Raw genomic sequence first — 19,116 nt, forward strand, 5'->3', positions numbered from 1 at the left:
TTCTTGTTAACAAACTATAGTTTTGGCAAGTCGGTTAGGACATCTAATTTGTGCATGACACAAGTCATTTTTCGATATAGGACTCGAATATATGTCGATATAGGACTCGTTTTACTGTGGATATATTTACTTTTGTACCTGCCAAAACTATAGTTTGTTAACCAGAAATTTGTGCAGTGATTGAAAAACAAGTTATAATCACTCCAACCTAAGTGTATGTAACCTCGGACTTCAACTGTAGCTCACCACAAGCCTCCGTATATACCAATTATATAATCTCATATCTGTTCAAATTACTAAATGGGACCAGACAAGGCTGTCCAATGTCTCCACTTCTGTTTAAAAAAAAATCTTGAACCCTTGGCTGCTGCTGTTTGCCAAAACAGTTCAACCATAGGTGTCCGATCCCCAAACATAACTCACAAAATAAGTGTCTATGCTGATGATATTCTGATGTTCGTACAAGAACCCGATTGATCATTAGAACACTTGCTCTCGACAATCAACACATTCGGTAGTACAGTATATCAGGATATAAGATTAATTGGGGCAAATCAGAGATCCTCCCCATAAATCAATTTAATTGGAAGTCTTTAGCCAAAACAAATCAAAAATCCTACATAGATTCCACTATACCAATAGAATGTTGTCACCAATGGGGCTTGTTGATTCACCTCTGTGTCCATTCTGCCAAAAATACCTTCCAGACACTCATCTCCATGCATTCTGGTTTTGTCCCATCATTGAGAATTACTGGAAAAAAACATTCTCTCAGACGTCCTCCATATTACAATTCCTGCATCCCTAATCACTCTGTATACTGCATTACTTTGATGATGACGTCCCCTGTGTTTTTGCTATCCCCAAGGACAAAAAACTGTTCCTATTAATTTCATTAACAATCTTCAAAAAAAGTGATACTGTTAAAACCAGATCCAATGTTCCAACCATACACTGGCTTAGTTTACTGTCTGACCTGGCCTCCCTGGAGAGATCCACCTTCAAACAAAATAACAACTGAAGGACTTTAACACAATCTGGGAACCATTCCTATACTACATTCCCCCAGGCAACCCCAGACAAGATCAAATATGGCACATCCTTCCTGTCCCGTTCCGTTCCATTCTGTCCTGTCTTCTCCAGTCTGGTCATCTCTTGTTTTGTCCTGTTTTGACTTCTTCCTTATTTTTAGCTTCCTCTTTTTTTTTTTTTTTACCCAACCGTTCTGCTCTTTCTTGCTTTTTAGTTGCAGTTGACCTTCTTCACTAATAAATAAACAGTTATATGTACTGTTGGATGGTGGGATGGGGAGGGTAAAGAGGTGGTAGAGCTATGTGACGGGAATGGGTATCAAGAAGATACTAGCTCATATTTGGTGCCTGGTGTACTTGCTTTTATATACAGTGCCTTCAGAAAGTATTCAGACCCCTTGACTTTTTCCACATGTTTTACGTTACAGCCTTATGTTTTTATCTCAATCTACAAACAATAACCTATAATGACAATGCAAAAACAGTTTTTTTGACATTTTTGCTACTTTATTCAATTAAAAACTGAAATATCACATTTACATAAGTATTCAGACTCTTTACTCAGTATTTTGTTGAAGACCTTTGGCAGCGATTACAGCATCGAGACTTCATGGGTATGACACTACAAGCTTGGCACACCTGTATTTGGGGAGTTTCTCCCATTCTCCCATTCTTCTCTGCAGATCCTCTCAAGCTATTTCAGGTCTTTCCAGAGATGTTCAATCGGGTTCAGAGACTTGTCCCGTAGCCACTCCTGCGTTGTCTTGGCTGTGTGTTTAAGGTCGTTGTCCTGTTGGAAGGTGAACATTCACCCCAGTCTGAGTTCCTGCGCACTCTGGAACAGGTTTTCATCAAGGATCTCTCTGTACTTTGCTCTGTTCATCTTTCCCTCGATCCCGACTAGTCTCCCAGTCCCTGCTGCTGAAAAACAACCTCAAAGCATGATGCTGCCACCAGCATGCTTCACCGTAGGGATGCAGCCAGGCTTCCTCCAGACATGACGCTTGGCATTCAGGCCAAAGAGTTCAACCTTGGTTTCATCAGACCAGAGAATTTTGTTTGTCATGGTCTGAGAGTCCTTTAAGTGCCTTTTGGCAAACTTCAAGTGGGCTGTCATGTGCCTGAGGAGTGGATTCCATCTGGCCACTCTACCATAAAGGCCTAATTGGTGGAGTGCTGCAGAGATGGCTGTCCTTCTGGAAGGTTCTCCCATCTCTACAGAGGAACTCTAGAACTATGTCAGTTACCATTGGGTTCTTTGTCACCTCCCTGACCAAGGCCCTTCTCCCCTGATTGCTCAGTTTGGCCGGGCGACCAGCTCTAGGAAGAGTCTTGGTGGTTCTCCCATTTAAGAATGATGGAGGCCACTGTGTTCTTGGGGACCTTCAATGCTGCAGAATTTTGAGTCTCAGGGCAAAGGGTCTGAACAGTTATGTAAATAAGGTATCTGTTTTTTATTTATAATAAATGTGCAGAAATTTCAAAAAACGTTTCCCTTTGTCAATATGGGGTATTGTGTGTAGATTTCGGAGAAAATATATTGAATCAATTTTAGAATAAGGCTATAACTGTGGAAAAAGTCAAGGATTCTGAATACTTTCCAAAGGCGCTGTATATTTGACCCACTCTACTGACTCTATCTGAAACACCCTGTTTTAAAATACATCTAAATAATGAAGTTGTCCTCCCATTATGGAGGGTGGAGGTGGGTAAAAAATAAATAAATAAATGTAAATGCCTAGTGAAACCACAAAAGCTACAAAAAAATAAACATTATTTACACGGTACTTGTGTACACTACAATAATGAAAATATAAAATGTTCTTATTCAGTGTAACTTATAGGCCTGTCCAATGGTGGAAATGTACTGGATTCACTGAGAAAACCCAACAAAGGGTCATCTGGGTTCGAAATGAATGCTGAAATAATTCACTCCCTGAATCCCTCATTTCCACCACTGCCAAAATCAAATTACCATTGACTCGGTCCTTAGGGGGACACAAAATCAGATCTACCTGCTCCATATGTTATTGCCCTCAATGTATTTTAAATGTGTTGATTTTTTAAATTTAACTAGGCAAGTCAGTTAAGAACAAATTGTACTTTACAATGACGGCCTACCTCGGCCAAACCCAGAAGACGCTGGGCTAATTGTGCACCGCCTTATGTGCCCTATGGGACTCCCAATCACGGCCGGGTGTGATACAGCCTGGATTCGAACCAGGGACTGTAGTGACACCTCTTGCACTGAGATGCAGTGCCTTAGACTGCTGTACCACTCGGGAGCCCTCTGGGCCACCATAACCACAACTTTCTTCAACTGGTCATTCAGTACAGTACCAACTCCATTGAATTAAACGTTGCACACCATTCTGTTCACTGAACATACCCCAAGTGAGTTCTGGGAAAGTAAGCACATGTCCTGGGAATGACTGCCATCTGGGTTACTCTCATATACAACACTCCGTTAAAGACAAAAGGTCAGATGCACTTATGTTACTGTTGAGAATAACCCAGATGGCAGTCATTCCCAGGACATGTGCTTACTTTTACTTGACCATGAGCAGTCAGTGACTCACCTGGGGTATGTTTAGTACAACATAACGGTGTGCAACGTTTAATTCAATGGAGTTGGTACTGTACTGAACAACCAGTTGAAGAACGTTGTGGTTATGGTGGTCCAGAGGGCAATTGTGTTACGGTGTGCTACAGGAGTTTAGAGATTTAAAAAATGGTCACGCCCATATCGATCAGGTCACACCATAGAAAGGGAGCAAACATACCTCAAAGGAATCAAACTGAACTCACCCCTGGGAAAGTACATGTGTCTATCGTGTGCAAACAGTTGGACACGTTCTTGTATCTAGGGCACTATATCTCCCTTGTCCAGCAAGGTGTCGTGTTCAGTATTAACATATCACAGAACTGCAAATGTCACATTGTCAGTGCACCCACAGATCTACCTGTTCTGAAGCCAGGAGGCTAGTATCAGCTACATTTATGCCTATACTAGACTCTGGGGATATTTTATATGAAAGCTTCCGCTCAGTTTTCGAGATCAATTGACACCCTTTACCATAGCATTGAGATTTATTTTATACTGCAAAATCCTTTCTCACCACTGCACTTTATATACCAGGGTTGGCTGGCCTTCTCTAGTCACTCGTAGGCTCAGTCACTGGTATACTGGTATACTTATTTACAAAGCCATTTTGGGTTTACTACCATTTTTATTTGGGCATTTTTATTGTTCAGAAATATGGTGGGTACTCTCTTCGTTCGCTGGACTTTATCCTGCTAACTGTTCCAAATGTCCGAGCTGAATTTGGTAAAAGGGCTTTTATGTACTCTGCGCCATCGGCTTGGAACACCTTACAAAATACTTTTAAACTGGAAGACCTTGTCCCGATTGGTATTTTTAAATAATTGATGAAGGATTTTGAGGTTGATTCCGAACTGTCAATATTTTTAATTGGCTGTTTTCTGATTTTGTAATACTCTTGTGAATGCTGTGGTTTTTTACTATATTACCTGTAGATTACTTTACTAGATTATCTGTCTGTAATTGTGTAATGACTTGGTGCTGCCTATCTAAATTTCAATGAGCCCTTCCTGGTTAAATAAATACAAATAAAATTGCTTATGTTCTTCTTGAACTTTGCTGTTAAATATATTTTCAATATAATGTCTGGAGTTCAAACATATTGGTTCCCTGCCACCTTTTTGGCTAAACGGCTTATCAAATTCATAGACAGGGCTATAGATGAAGGACATGATAGTTTTAATAATGTTTTGAAGCTATAGTGTTTTTTAGAATTACATTGTTTACAATGGAGAAAAACAAGCTTATGTTTCAGGTTCTGATGGAGTGACAGACAGTTGAACTAAGCTCATGAGGCTTAGTTTGATTTATTTTTCAAGAATCAATATATAGAATTAATTTAAAAGTCAAATGTATGTAGCATTCACATATTGCCACTTTAATGAAGTGGTTCCCAAATGTTTTCGGTGACTGTACCACCAATTTAATTTTGCTCTGCCCGGAGTACCCCTGAAGTACCCACTCATGTACATTATACCAGTAAGCCTATGGTCTCATGAGTCTTCTCAAGTACTCAAGTCCTAGTATTCCTGGTTGGGAACCACTGCTTTAATGCATCAAATGCATAGGTTGTTCTACCTTAATTGGAGACGGTTACCAGGGAGAAAGAGGCGAAGCGAGAGGGTACCCTCCCGTCAAAATCTGTCCACGTGGGAATACAGTGATTCTGCTTATCTGTCAAGCAGAGCGACTGCCTTCTTGCCTTTGGGACAACGACTCCCATTGTTGGGGTGGAGACGAGACCATCTCATCACTATATACAGTATCTCTGCTGTTACTGTTGAGAATGAACCAGATGGCAATCCTTCACATAGGTACACTTACATCTGCCACTATCTGCAAAATGCTAATTTCTGCCTTTTACCAGCTTCACTCTGAAGGTGTAGTGATGTACCCTTTTGAAAACAGATGTTAACTGACTTTGGTATCCTGAACTAATATTCAGAATGACTAATGAAAACCTAACTTTTATTGAGGGGTTGGATATAGAAGATTACATCACAGGACCTTGAAGAATCACATTTATAATAAAATATCACAGAAGTTTGTTGATGGATAGACATGTGAAAATGAGAATGTGTCTGGACATGTGCCATCTTGGTACACTGAGTGTACAAAACATTAAGGACACCTGCTCTTTCCAGGACAAAGACTAACTAGGTGAATGATATGATCCCTTATTGATGTCACTTGTTAAATCCATTTCAAATCAGTGTAGATGAAGGGGAGGAGACTTGTAAAAAAAAATACAAATTTAAGACATGAGACAGATTGTGTGTGTGCCATTCAGAGGGTGAATGGGGAAGACAAAAGATTGAAGTGCCTTTGAAATGGGTATGGTAGTAGGTGCCAGGCGCACCGGTTTGTGTCAAGAACTGAAAAGTTGCTAAATTTTTCACACTCACACCCAAAACCCAAATGACACTCAGCCAACTTACTACAACAGCGGGAAGCATTGGAGTCAATATTAGGAAGGTGTCCTTAATGTTTTGTACACTTAGTATACTCCTCTAACAAGTGCACAACCTACTGGTATCTACCATACCCAGGCAAGGGGATCATGTTTCACATGCTTGTCTCAGATATCACATCAGTTTCAACTTTCATTATGCATTAAACATGATCTAGTTTAAGAGAAGATACATGTAACACCAATCTTGAATGTAGATTAAAACTACTGTAATGTTTATAGAAATGTGTATAAAACCCCCAAATGAATGTAACACTAAAATGGTTAACAGTCTTGTTTTTACACTAAATAGATGCTGTTTAAGATGAAAATGTATCCTATTTATCTGTCATAGAAAAGACACTCAAGAACCAGACAGTGCAGCTCTATAACTTTCCTTGAAGCATGTCTACCAAGGGTGTCACTGTCACTCACTAGTCTACTGGACATTGCAATATGCATTTCTATTGTCGAGGTGTTGTGTCTTCCTTTCCTTGTTTAATCAAAACATCAGGCCTTTTTAAAATACAGACAAACTAAGAGAACAAAGTGGACATATAAACAAAATATAAGTTAAGAACTTGCATTTCATAGTCGCATCAACATTTGGGAAGATACATACAATGTTAAATGTTTTAAAGCTTGCCCATGCCTAAAAGTTAAAATAATGGAACAATGTAAGAAGCTCAATTGAAATGTTATGTTTCAATGACAAATAAACAGTATATTCTCCCTTTGTTATCACCCACCATCTTACAAAAGCAGTGCCACTGTAGGAGTTGAAGCAATCTGCAGGGCACCTCCCTGGCAGAGCAGGTTTCATCAAGCAGCACCCATGTCTTTGACAATTGGAGCACCACCATCATTATGCAATGTCAAGGAGATGACAAACAGAGATCAGACTGTGGAAAGAGAAAACGATAAAATTAAGAAAATGTACGTATGCTGCTACCAGTAACAGTGTACAAGAAAGAAGCCAAAGCAATATACAAAATTACATTGTGTAACAATCGTGGAAACCATGTGTTAGATGTATTTATTTTGTAACATTCCACCTATTCCGCGCCAGCCACTACCATGAGCCCGTCCTCCCCAATTAAGGTGCCACCAACCTCCTGTGGTTCATACCTCCATAATCAGCACTATCTTATTTCCCCAACACCTTATCAATGGCATCAACCAATGTTGCCATTTTCTGCTCGTTGTCCACAAAGCCTGACCCCTCCTGCAGAAAGCAAATGTTTGATTGATACAATATTTTTTAAATACATACTGTGCACACATGTTTTGTTGGGTGAAGAAACACTGTTTGATACGGTACCTTCTTTGAGTGGACCAACTTGCCATTCACCTCCACCTCGAACCACCCAGAGGTTGAAGGTGTGCTTTCACCAGTCTGGTGAGTGAGTGGTGGATAGAAAGGACGTGAGACAGAAAGAGGGGTGTCAGTATAGTAACTTGAAACAAACATCTGGTAACATCCATCTGCAATTTTCTGCTCTTTAGGCTACTTAAAATGACTCACAATCTCAAGATCACCTGGGAATTCATCCTCAAGCTGTGTCTTGAGTCTGGTGAACTAAAATTTAAAGCATACATAACACTCAGATGTAGAAAGAATGATTAAATCAAAAGATTCATTTTTAATCAAATTGTACTAGCACATGTTTTAATACAGATTTAATGGACACGTACCTTGGGCCTGTACCCTCATCCACCGCTAGGCATGAGAAACAGAGAGGATTAGTGTCAAACAACTGTGTCAAACAAACAGCATGCTTTCCCTTCACTGTGCCATGTCTATGCAACTTTATTAGCAAATAGCTCCAGCAACTCATTTTCAGAGAACACACAAATTTGGGCGAAGGCCTACGATTTCTCCTACCTAACAATCAATCTAGCAATTTGCAAACGCAACCAAGCGGTAATGTTACCTAAATAAACCATTGCATGGAGGATAAACTGTACCGTCAGCAGTAGTAAAAATAGCAACCTACCAGTAGATGATATGAACTTTGACTCCCATATCGCAAATCGCAGCAGCCCTTCTCCGAGAGAGATAGTAGTTGCAAAAGGGTTGTCGGTGTAAAGCTATTTCCTTGATATTTGACGTTGTTATGAAATAAATAAGGCGGAGCGACCCACGAATCATCTTCATGAGGTCCCCGTTCACACAGGAGAGAACACATCTTTACCAAGGAGGAGAGATGTGTTTTTTGCATTACCAAAATATTTCACATGAAAACAAGTATGGCAAGAATAAGTGCATGTTCTAGTCTTGATTATTTGTATGCATATACATAACGTTTTCATACATAGATTTATTCACATAAGTAAATATCTAAAACAGTACATTTTGTCTACCCCTAAAAGCTTGCATCAAATGGTTTGGTTGGGAAATTCGACCTTCCAACTACGTCATCGTTGCGTTCACGTGACCACTAGACTTTTGAGAACGAAGCCCTTTTAGCCTGGAAACTGCGTAATGTCCACATTTTCTCCCGCCACAAAATCTTCAACAAAGATAGTTAAAAACAAGTCTTTATTCTTCCCTAAGTGATTTGAAATAACCATTATATTTTTGCTTGATTTATTTGATAAAGGGAATATACTCTCTTATAGAATGTTCTTAGCAACATAACTTCTCATTACATTAAATAATTTAATTCTACATGCAAAGCAATACCTTCAGGATTTACTCAATTCATTAAATCTAATGTGTTTTGTAGAACATGTCAAGATAGAGGCACAATTTATGTTGTATGGTTGCCCCCAGCTGGATAAGAAATGTATTAAGGGAACATTTACGTTCCAAGAACAAGATCTCTCTCTGGGGGAAATTCTTCTGGAATGTAGACATTACTGAAATTGAATGGAAAAAAGCTTGGTTGCTCCCTCACAAATGTTGTATTTCAAATGAAGTAAAACAAATTAACTTAACTATTGCACAAACTATGCCATTGTAATAACTTTTATTAGCATGTTTTGTGATTTAAAAAAAAGGGGAAACTACACGTTTTATGAGTGCGACTCTGAAGTTATTTTGGCGCGAGTTAAGTAATTACATGTGTTATCTCATTAATAAGACCCATGTATTTACGATGAAAGATGTAATATAATATTCAAATGAAAACAAGCTACTGAATTAGTTGTTCATTTCTTAATTCTCTCTCGTCCATTTTACATACACAAAAACAAATATTTGAAATCTGTCCCCATACAATCTCTAGAATTAGTCAATGACAAAACAATGTATTCTTACAACTCTATCATAGTTTGATACAATTGTAACCCTGGACCTTTTTCTGATTATTTTATTTGAGATACTTGCATTTCTGTGAAATTGTTGTCACTGGCAATTCCCTTGTAGTGATTTGTATTTCTTAAAACGCAATACAAATATACATATAATCAAATCAAGAAATTTCAGAATGAGTCCAATTCACAATCCAGCGATCTATTGGAGTGAACCAGTGTCAGGATCCACAATATAAATGCATAGTGTTTGTAGACAGTACATAATTTGGAAGAAAAATCCTGCCAGGATTGTGGTTTCCCAGGGAAAATCAGTGGGTGGCCTGACATGACCAAGTTGTTGGAAATCTATCCTGTACAGTCATTTTTTCTAGGAACAAATGTTTTGTTGAATTATTTCTCTTCATTCAAAAGTGTTGATGTTTTTGACTGCATTATTTGATGTTCTCTAGTTTTGCTTTGCCCAGCCCATCATAGGTTCAACCTGCCAGACTAAGCTAAACAGCTAATCCTTTATGCAGACGTTTCGAAGGGGGCACCAGGTGGGCAGGCAGCTCTCCTGGGAGCCCATGGCCCTCCAGCTTGGCCTCAATGAGGTGGATGGCTAGGGCAAACTCCTCATCATCCAGCATGCCATCACAGTCCACATCAGAAAGCCTCCAGATATGGCCAAGTACTGAGTTTGGCAGGTGGGTGCTGACCATCCACTCCTTGGCCTTAGTACCGCTCAGTTTGCCCTCATTTGGACAGAGATTGTAGAATATCTCATCATATTTTTGTTTATCTTTTGTCACCACCCACTCATCATTCTGCATTTCCCTGCTTACTCCACTCTTTGTAACTTGCTCAAAGAGAGACCAAGAAGGTTCTAAGAAGGTTCCATCTGGAATCCCTGGCAGGGAAGCCTTCTTCAGATCCTGTTGATGTAGTAAAGGCATCAGCTTTGCAATGTCATTGGACAGTAACTTGTCCAAGGAAGCCATTAGGCTGGGCTTGAGTGTCTTGAACTTTGTGAAATCTTGACCCATTAGCCGTTCCTGAGAACAGAAAAAAGCAGGAAAGTCATACGAGCATGATTTTGAGTAAGTGATAATCAACTAGTCTGATTTTCTAGAAGTTGTACTGATCCTGAGAGCTTTCTGTTTCCTGTAATAAACACATCAGCAATAACCATTATGAGTAGGGCCCTGTGTTTTGTGCAATCATGTGACATGACTGGATTTTAACCTTTATTTTAAGCTTTTTCATTACATTTTTCCCTTTTGGTACAGCACCATTGTCAGACAATTGCTTACATTTTTTTGTGGAATTCTTATTTCTGGATGGCTTAAAATACAGGATAAAATATTACTGTGTCACATTATGACTGCACAAAACATAGGACTCTAATTATGAGTTCTTGGTAAATGGAATAGGTAATCCAACCAAATATGCATGCAACAAAATGGGAGGGTAGCAGACCTGCATCTTGGCACAGTCAGGAAAGTCACCAGCTGGTACTCGCTGTTGCTGTTGAATCTTGGAGAAGATGAGAGGAAGCTTATAGATCAGGTTCTGCTTCTTGCTCTCCTTGCAGAAAAGTGTGGGCATCTCCTGCTTGAGATGGTTAATGATATGTGCATGGGCCTAGAGTGAGGAGGACAAAGATGGGAAGCACTTAACCTTTGTTTCAAAAGAGTCGATCATTTTTATAGATTCATGCCTGTGCAAATGCTCTCCAAGTATACACTTATGTTTATTTATAAACAATTATATCAAATGAATATAGACAATAAACGTGCCTCACCCTAACTAGGCGTGCCCTCTTAACTAGGTCATTAAGTTTCCGTACGGCAGCATTTCGAGGCAGGTTCCGGATATCCGCCAAAAGATCCAGTTCCTCAAGCTCCAGCAGTTGACAGTGGTCAGACAACAGACGTGGCTGTGACCAGAGGGAGACGATGTAAACCCGGAGTATTTCAGGTGTTTGAAACACCTTCCCCAATGACCACATGAGAGCACCATACACTCGCATCAACTGTTGAGAGTCGACCCTGTCTGCTTTATTCAGTACCACACGCAGCTTGTCTTCATAGCCACACAGAGCCCCAAAGGCACGTGTGAGCTCATCAGAGAACTCCAGTTTATGTGCATCAAACAGAAGGATGATGTGGTCCACACGTTCTGCAAACCAGCGCAGCACTGCTGGGAAATCATATCCTAAATTAAGAAAGAATAGCACAGAAGTTGTATGAATCCATTAAAAGAAGTGGAACACTGAAATTGAATAACTATGAATTAGGTCAACATGCATAATCCCAGTGGACCTAAAATATTTAATTTGATTGAGCGGCTGTTAGCAGCTCCACCCTTTGATTAATATCCCCACAGAGTCAAAATAATCTGCACAGTCCTCCCATACAGTAATTTGACATCCTACATTCTGCTTCAAATCAAGACCCACCCTCTCTCTGAGGACCGAGGGTGTCTCAGGGAGAGTTGGGATATCCCCCAAAAACATTTCCAATTCACAAGTGTATTAAACACACAAATATAAGCACTCACCAAATTATTATTAGCGTTTTTTAATCAATATTAGTCTTACAAGTCAAAATTCCAGCAGGATAAGGTATACGCAGAATACATGGACTACTGAAAAGTTTTTCAATTCAAACAATTGATTTGAGATAATATATTAGGACAGTAGGACTTCTCCATCCCCCATTCAATGCATCTTTCTTGCATCTGACCTCGACTCATTCTCCTCTTAGCCGAAGATAAGATGCCTGGTGTGTCAATAATGCTGATACTCTCCAGGACTTGATTTGGCAGCAGGGCACACTGGAATCTTGGGGAAAGAGAAAACAAGAATTTGACTGTCTGCATCAAACTTTGCATGTTTTTCAAACATCACCGAAGAAGCAATATGTGTTGAAATTGAAATTCTAAATAACATTTCCAAGCTTGTCCTCTTTGGTAGCACTAAAGTTAATGCAGCTCACTTTTTCATTTCTCATGTCCCCCCTTTCCCTATTCTCAGTTTTCCATCCACTCCTTGATTTGCTTTGTTGGCATGGTTATATTTCCTGTCCCTGCACCCGAATTAAAACATTTATTTTGCCAACAGCCACTAACTTTGCCCTGATGTCCTCTTACCTGTTCAGGAAGGTATTTCCAAAAGAGTTGAGGTGGCGAAAGGGCTTTTTGTGGTCTACTGACAGAGCATTGCCTGGGATCAGTTGTTCTACTTCCCCATGCATGATGGCAGTGAAGCTGTCTGTCGTGGGCTCTGGACCAACACGGCTACCTGGAAAGTCTTGCTCAAGGAGATATCTTTATCACACACAAAGAGATAACCAATATACATACAAATGTCTTTCTTTATACGGTGTATGGCAAATACTGTCTGTGCCATAGGCCCGTGAGCCCTTACAATAGATTAAATAATTTAAGTCACCTGATAAAAGTAGTCTTCCCTGTCGAGTATTGACCCATCACCAGCACCATCGGTTTGTTGTCAAAATCGGCTTCCTCAAAGCTGGGAGAGTGAAAGTGTTGGAAGCCATATTGCTTCTCTATGGGAAGCAGCCTCTTATAGTAAAGATACTTGAGCTCTTTTGTGACTGCGTTGACATCCTCCAGTGTTTCAGAATTTCTGTCCTTCAGCCCCCCACTAGACATGATGGTGGAATAATATAGAACAAAAAGGTACTTGAAGTGTTGATGAGTCTCTTATTCTGCTGTAGAAGAATGTGAAAAGTAGTGACTGCAAAGAATGAGCTGTAAATTGTGAATAGAACACAGTGGTCTGAGCTGCCTGAGCCTATGCTGCCTCGGGGACATGCTCAGAGGGTGGAGATGGGTGTTGACCACAGCTGTTCAAGTGCACCTAACACAGACATATCAATTGGGATTGGGTGGAGGAGTGAAACAATGCAATTTTCTACTGAGAAGGCGATTAAAAAAAGCTCAGACACACATGGTACCAATAAAAATTGTCAGCCCTGGCCTCCCGAATGGCGCAGAGGTCTAAGGCACTGAATCGCAGTGTTGCTGCGTCATTACAACCTGGGGTTCGATCCCAGGCTGTGTCATTACTGTCCGTGACCGGGAGTCCCATAGGGAGGCGCACAATTGGCCCAGTATCGTCCGGGTTATGAGAGGGTTTGGCCGGGGGGCTTTACTTGGCTCATCGTGCTCTAGAGCCTTCTTATAGTGGGCTGGGTGCCTGCAAGCTGACACCGGTTGTCAGTTGAACAGTGTTTCCTCCGACACATTGGTGCGGCTGGCTTCCGGGTTAAGCGAGCGGGTGTTAAGAGACGCGTTTTGGCGGGTCATGTTTCGGAGGACGCATGACTCAACCTTCCCCTCTCCCTCTACCGTTGGGGAGTTGCAGCGATGAGACAAGATCGTAATCACGGAATTGGAAGAAAAAAAAAGGGTAAAAAAATGGAATAATGATATTTTTTTAAAGTTGGCAGCCCTTGTGCCAAACCAGAAGACTAATAGTATGCCTATGCAATTCATCAGCCAGTCAGGCCAGTTAGTTTGGCAGACTGGTCTCATAGACTATGCCGTAACATAGAAAACATAAATCCGGGACTCAAATTATACTGAACAAAAATATAAAAACGCAACATGAATTTAAAAGAGTTACAGTTCATATAAGGAAATCAGTCTATTGAAATAAATAAATGGAGGCCCTAATCTATGGATTTCACATGACTGGGAATGCAGATATGCATCTGTACCTTAAAAAAAACAACAAATAATTTAAGGTTGGGGCGTGGATCAGAAAACCAGTCAGTATCTGGTGTGATCACCATTTGCCTCAAGAAGCGTGACATCTCCTTCGCATAGAGTTGATCAGGCTGTTGATTGTGACCCGTGGAATGTTGTCCCACTCCTCTTCAATGGCTGTGCAAAGTTGTTGGATATTGGCGGGAACTGCAACACGCTGTCTTAACATGCTCAATGAGTGACATGTCTGGTTAATATGCAGGCCATGGAAGAACTGGGAATTGTTCAGCTTCTGGGAATTGTGTACAGATCCTTGCGGCATGGGGCCGTGCATTATCATGCTGAAACAGAAGGTGATCGCAACGGAAGAATGGCACGACAAGGAGCCTCGGGAAGTCATATCTCTGTGCATTCAAATTGCCATTGATAAATTGCAATTGTGTTCGTAGCTTATGCCTGCCCATACCATAACCCCACCGCCACCATGGGGCACTCTGTTCACAACATTGACAACAGCAAACTGCTCGTCCACACAACGCCATACATGTGGTCCGTGGTTGTGAGGCTGGTTGGACACACTGCCATATTCTGTAAAAAAGACTTGAGGCACCTCATGGTAAAGAAATGAACATTCAATTCTCTGGCAACAGCTCTGGTAGACATTCCTGCAGTCAGCATGGCAATTGCACGCTCCCTCAAAACTTGAGACATCGGTGGCATTATGTTGTTTGACAAAACTGCACCTTTTAGAGTACACCTGTGTAATGATCATGTTGTTTAATCAGCTTCTTGATACGCCACACCTGTCTGTTGGATGGATTATCTTGGCAAAGGAGAAATGCTCACTAACAGGGATGTAAACAAATTTGTACACAAAATTTGAAAGAAATAAGCTTTTTGTGCACATGGAACATTTCTGGGATTTTTTTTTCTGCTCATGAAACATGGGACCAACACTTTACATGTTGGGTTTATATTTTTGTAGTTCAGGAAGTGTCCTGGGCTTTAACTAAGTGGTATTTCCTCTATTGTGTGAGTGTTGATGAAAGTTACATTTGTCTCACTCAGGTGTTGTTTTAAAATAAATGTTATTTAAATACTTTTGTTTGTTTGAAAATTGTTTGAATGTTCTTGAACCATTCCTTTAATGCAACAGTTCTTTACGGATAGTGTTCGAGACATTTCTTACTTCTAAATGAACATCATGCTGCAATTATTGTACAAGCTTCGCTGCTGAACCTGTGTTTTTACTTCATGCAAACCAAGGACAAAGTGCAACAACTCCTCACAACTTTACATATAGGATACATATTATTTGGTATGGTACACATTGAAAGCACTTTACGACGACTTATGATGAAAATTCACAGCTCACATGTAGATATGTGGGCCAGACGCTAGTAGGCCAGACACTTTTTTTACATGTAAAAACAGACAAGTGTGGCTTTGAGCCCAAAAGCTGCATTATTTGTTTGCCTTGTCATTGATTTTTCAACTTTTTACCTAGATGAGTTGAAATCAGCTAAATCTTAAGCAGGATTGGATGGATATTTTCTCTCAGGCCTATGTTGAGTGTGCATATCCACAACTCTGTTCTTACTATGATACTGACTACAAGCTCACAACTCCTCCCCTCCCACCCAAGTCTTGCTCTCATAGGACACTAAAGACTGATACAGAGTCTCTCTTGTCTTCTTGGCTCCATTCTTGTCACTGCCCCGTTCTCCATGCACCGTAGACCCTCCCATCAGTTTCTCCACATAGTCACTGTTCTGGTGAAGGAAAAGAATATGATCCAAATGCTGGGGCCCCAGAATGGCCCTGCGTTGAGCAACAGTAGTCTCTCTAGGAGCAAAAGCTCTGTCTGCAGCCACAGCCGTAGTAGGAATAGCCAGAAATGTACGGGCAAGTCTGGCCACGGCAGGGAAGCGATGCTCCTTAGAGTGCCACCAGTGGAGAGGTGACAGGCTACGTTTGCACAAAGGCTCTGCAATGTAGTTCTCCAGCTGTTGGTGGATCTCAGGCATTCGCTCAGTGGGATCCTCTCCTAGCAGTATGTCGTACATGGTTTTGGCCACCGGGCTCACTTGATTATAAGAAGGGGGCTGCAGATGAACGATTGTTGACTGAGAGTTCATCAATCTCATATTAGTCACTCCCCTTTCCCTTCCCTCTTCGCCCTTCTCATCATCACCGCCTTTATCACGCTCTCTGCTTATTTCCTCTGCCTTCATTTGCACTTGAGCAGATAACAGTTCTTTAACCTTGTCGTGCAGCTTACTACGTGCATGTGGGCTGAGGAAGCGCAGCTCCTTAAACCTCGGGTCCAGGAATGAGGAGAGGACGGCAGGGCTGTCCAGTAAGGCCTCCTCTTCACCCAGTCTCCACTGTCGCTCCATTCCTGACTGCACGGTCTCCATGACTCCTCGAGCCACAGGGCAGCTACTCTCTGCGATGTGTTGCCTTAGGACACGGAATACACCATGCAGGCACGGCATAAGGGCGGAGATGGACACATTTATGTCCTCACTCAAAAAGGAGGCAGCGATGCGCATGGTCTTAAGAACTGGCACCAGCTCCTGGAGAAGACGCCACTGGTGGTCCACTAAGTTTGGAGCAGCTTTCTGCTCCTCTAGAACGGAGCTCACCACCCATTTCAGCCCTAGCAGACTTTCACACATGTCGATAGTAGTTGCCCAGTGCCCTGGGTCATCCAGCGCCAGACAAGCACCGGCTTTATTAGCAGCTTCTGCTTTGTGGATCAGAGCGGCAGCAGCAGGTGTGTCATGCTGGAAATGTGAAATAATCCTGCGGGCCTCAGAAAGAGCCTGTCTGACAGGTTCCATCCATAGTCCTTCCTGGATGCAGAGCTTGAGGGCTTCCCCTGCACAGTGTAATGCTACCCAGCTCTCTGGTAGATCCTGAGGTGATTGGCCTGGTCCAGCAATTTGATTTTCTTTCTGAAGTCCCATATTCGCAGTCCCTCTGGCCTTTGAGGTCTTGGGAGTATTGTGCACAACACAGAAAACAGAGCTCTGGGGGAGATGGAAGTCAGAGAGAACTGCCTTTAGGGTGTCACCAAATTGAGTGAACCCACTTCCACAAGCCCTCTCTCTGATAACGGTCATGGGACGGGTCTGCAGCACACAACGGGCCAAGCGCCAGTCTTTGTCAATAAAATGTGCACTTACAGTTAAGAACACCCGGCCGCTTGCTCCCACCTCACAACCTGCTGCTGACCTCCAGTATTCAGTGCAAAGTGATATGCCACGTGGTGCCAGGCCAGACTGAAGACACTGCTGCAGTTGCAGTTTAAGCACATCATAGCGATGCCAAATAATGCTGCCGAGCTGAGAGGGAGATGGCACTGGGTACTGTGGTTCTAAGCAGCTCAATAGAAGACGAAATCCCCTCTCCTCCACCACAGACAGTGGCTGCAAGTCCCTGTACACCACTTCTAATATTAGGTCAGTCAGGAACCCAGTTCGCTTATCATTGGATTCCTTGATACAAGTGCCACTGCGACTGCTATCACCAAAGTGGTTGTTCTCACTGTATAGTAATCCAGTATTTGAATTTGACGGTTCCAAATCTCGGCTGCAGACAGGGTTGGCATTGGCACCGCCTCCTACATCTGGGGGAGCACATGTGATTCGTGAACGTTTGGCCGTCCCTTGTTCAGGAGATAAGTCAGCATCCTGCTGCTCCTCTTTTACAACTACATGCAAATCTGGCTGGAACATGAATGTGTTGGCAGTAGTAGATGTAGTGGAGATGTTGCAGGGGAATCTGGGCTGGGCCATTGGCTGAAGTGATGTAGCTGGAATCGGGGCCAAGGCCACCACTGTGTTATGGAGTACAGGTGGACCATTGTCACGTATATTATGTTTGCGGACAAGGTGCTCCCTCATAGTCGTAGTGCGGTTGTGAAAAGACAACTGTCTCTTGCATATATTACACTCAACATACATCTCATTAAGCTGGATATAGTAATTCCAAACTGTAGACTTGCGTCTATCCAGAACCAGTCCTGGTGGTCCCCGATCCCCCCTTCTCCTCAAATTTGGTCCCAGACTGCTGGACAACGGGTACCCTCGGAAATCCATGTTAGAGTTGTCAGAGATCACTGGAATGCAAGATAAATACACATTTGTTCAATGTTAGGTCAATCTGTGACTAATTGCCATTTAACTACTTTGGCAATAACAACTAATTAAAAAGGGCACAGAAAACATGCACTAATTGTATGATACACCATAATGTATCATGCATATTGATTTCCTTTTCTATCTCAAAACGTGACTAAGGATCTCAAGATGTTCTCCTGACAGAAATATTTTCTCCACCAAAGAGTTAGAGGTCCCTTTGCACCTGCCCTGTCTGTCAGTTCAGACTAGGGTCCATTGATCTTTGATAATGGTATATTTCACCTGAGATGAACGACTATATCCAACTACTAATTATCTCGAGTCCAGAAAAATGTGATTATTATATACATTTTCTTTTTTTAAATGTATCACAAATATCGGAACTCCATCTGAATACCTAAATAAAATTACAGCGCCCGTAGATTCAAAATAAGGCCATCTCTATCAAACTAGAGACCTTTGAACGGGAACTGATCAAACACTTTGGGTTATAGTCAAAAGTGCATGCGCTGAGTTAAAAGAGAAACATTCAAATAACCAAATACAATTTCGACCAAATGAATGCATATGATCATGCAAAAATACCTGTGATTTCCGAGTCGGACTCTACATCTTCACTAGGTGTAGCTTTAGTGACAAGAGGATGTTTTTTTCGCAAATGGTATTGCAAGCTTGTTTTGCTGCGGTGGTAGGAAAAGCTCTGTTCGCAATGGAAACAGTAAACTATGCTTTTGTCTGTTAAGATTCCTTTCGCATCCAATTTAAAGCCAAAACTTCCATATAAACTTCCTTTGAGTGGTTTATAGCCTTCCATTGTTAGTAGTAATGGTCAATTATATAGATAACCATTGCTAAAATGTCTCACAAAAGTACCATACCACCATGTGTTTTTATTACTGATCACCTGATTTT

At 41.5% G+C, this 19,116-nt stretch overlaps 3 protein-coding genes across 4 annotated transcripts; all 3 read right to left on the bottom strand.

Moving 5' to 3' along the window:
* Window positions 1-5,584: 5,584 nt before the first annotated feature.
* On the bottom strand, window positions 5,585-8,266 carry selenow1 (selenoprotein W, 1). The gene is made up of 6 exons (XM_021591317.2): window positions 8,080-8,266; window positions 7,778-7,802; window positions 7,608-7,661; window positions 7,404-7,478; window positions 7,211-7,307; window positions 5,585-6,984 (listed from the first exon to the last, which is right to left on the bottom strand). Exons 1-5 carry the CDS (start codon window positions 8,238-8,240, stop codon window positions 7,230-7,232), a joined length of 393 nt encoding a protein of 130 aa, XP_021446992.1. The 5' UTR covers window positions 8,241-8,266; the 3' UTR covers window positions 5,585-6,984; window positions 7,211-7,229.
* Window positions 5,585-13,634, bottom strand: ehd2a (EH-domain containing 2a). 2 transcript variants are annotated; one of them, XM_036967487.1, is made up of 12 exons: window positions 12,774-13,634; window positions 12,473-12,649; window positions 12,067-12,164; window positions 11,124-11,536; window positions 10,799-10,963; window positions 8,447-10,374; window positions 8,080-8,271; window positions 7,778-7,802; window positions 7,608-7,661; window positions 7,404-7,478; window positions 7,211-7,307; window positions 5,585-6,984 (listed from the first exon to the last, which is right to left on the bottom strand). In XM_036967487.1, the coding sequence occupies exons 1-6, from the start codon at window positions 12,995-12,997 to the stop codon at window positions 9,835-9,837; spliced, it is 1,617 nt and encodes a 538-aa protein (XP_036823382.1). In that variant the 5' UTR covers window positions 12,998-13,634; the 3' UTR covers window positions 5,585-6,984; window positions 7,211-7,307; window positions 7,404-7,478; window positions 7,608-7,661; window positions 7,778-7,802; window positions 8,080-8,271; window positions 8,447-9,834. The 2 variants fall into 2 exon arrangements, with proteins under 2 accessions (XP_036823382.1, XP_036823383.1); XM_036967488.1 differs by having other exon boundaries at window positions 7,195-7,307.
* A 1,528-nt stretch (window positions 13,635-15,162) lies between these two features.
* On the bottom strand, window positions 15,163-19,102 carry si:dkeyp-117b8.4 (zinc finger BED domain-containing protein 1). The gene is made up of 2 exons (XM_021591318.2): window positions 18,790-19,102; window positions 15,163-18,182 (listed from the first exon to the last, which is right to left on the bottom strand). The coding sequence occupies exons 1-2, from the start codon at window positions 19,016-19,018 to the stop codon at window positions 15,676-15,678; spliced, it is 2,736 nt and encodes a 911-aa protein (XP_021446993.1). The 5' UTR covers window positions 19,019-19,102; the 3' UTR covers window positions 15,163-15,675.
* Window positions 19,103-19,116: the final 14 nt, after the last annotated feature.

This window comes from Oncorhynchus mykiss, chromosome Y, assembly GCF_013265735.2.
Source record: "Oncorhynchus mykiss isolate Arlee chromosome Y, USDA_OmykA_1.1, whole genome shotgun sequence".
In the NCBI taxonomy this organism is placed as follows: Eukaryota; Metazoa; Chordata; class Actinopteri; order Salmoniformes; family Salmonidae; genus Oncorhynchus; species Oncorhynchus mykiss.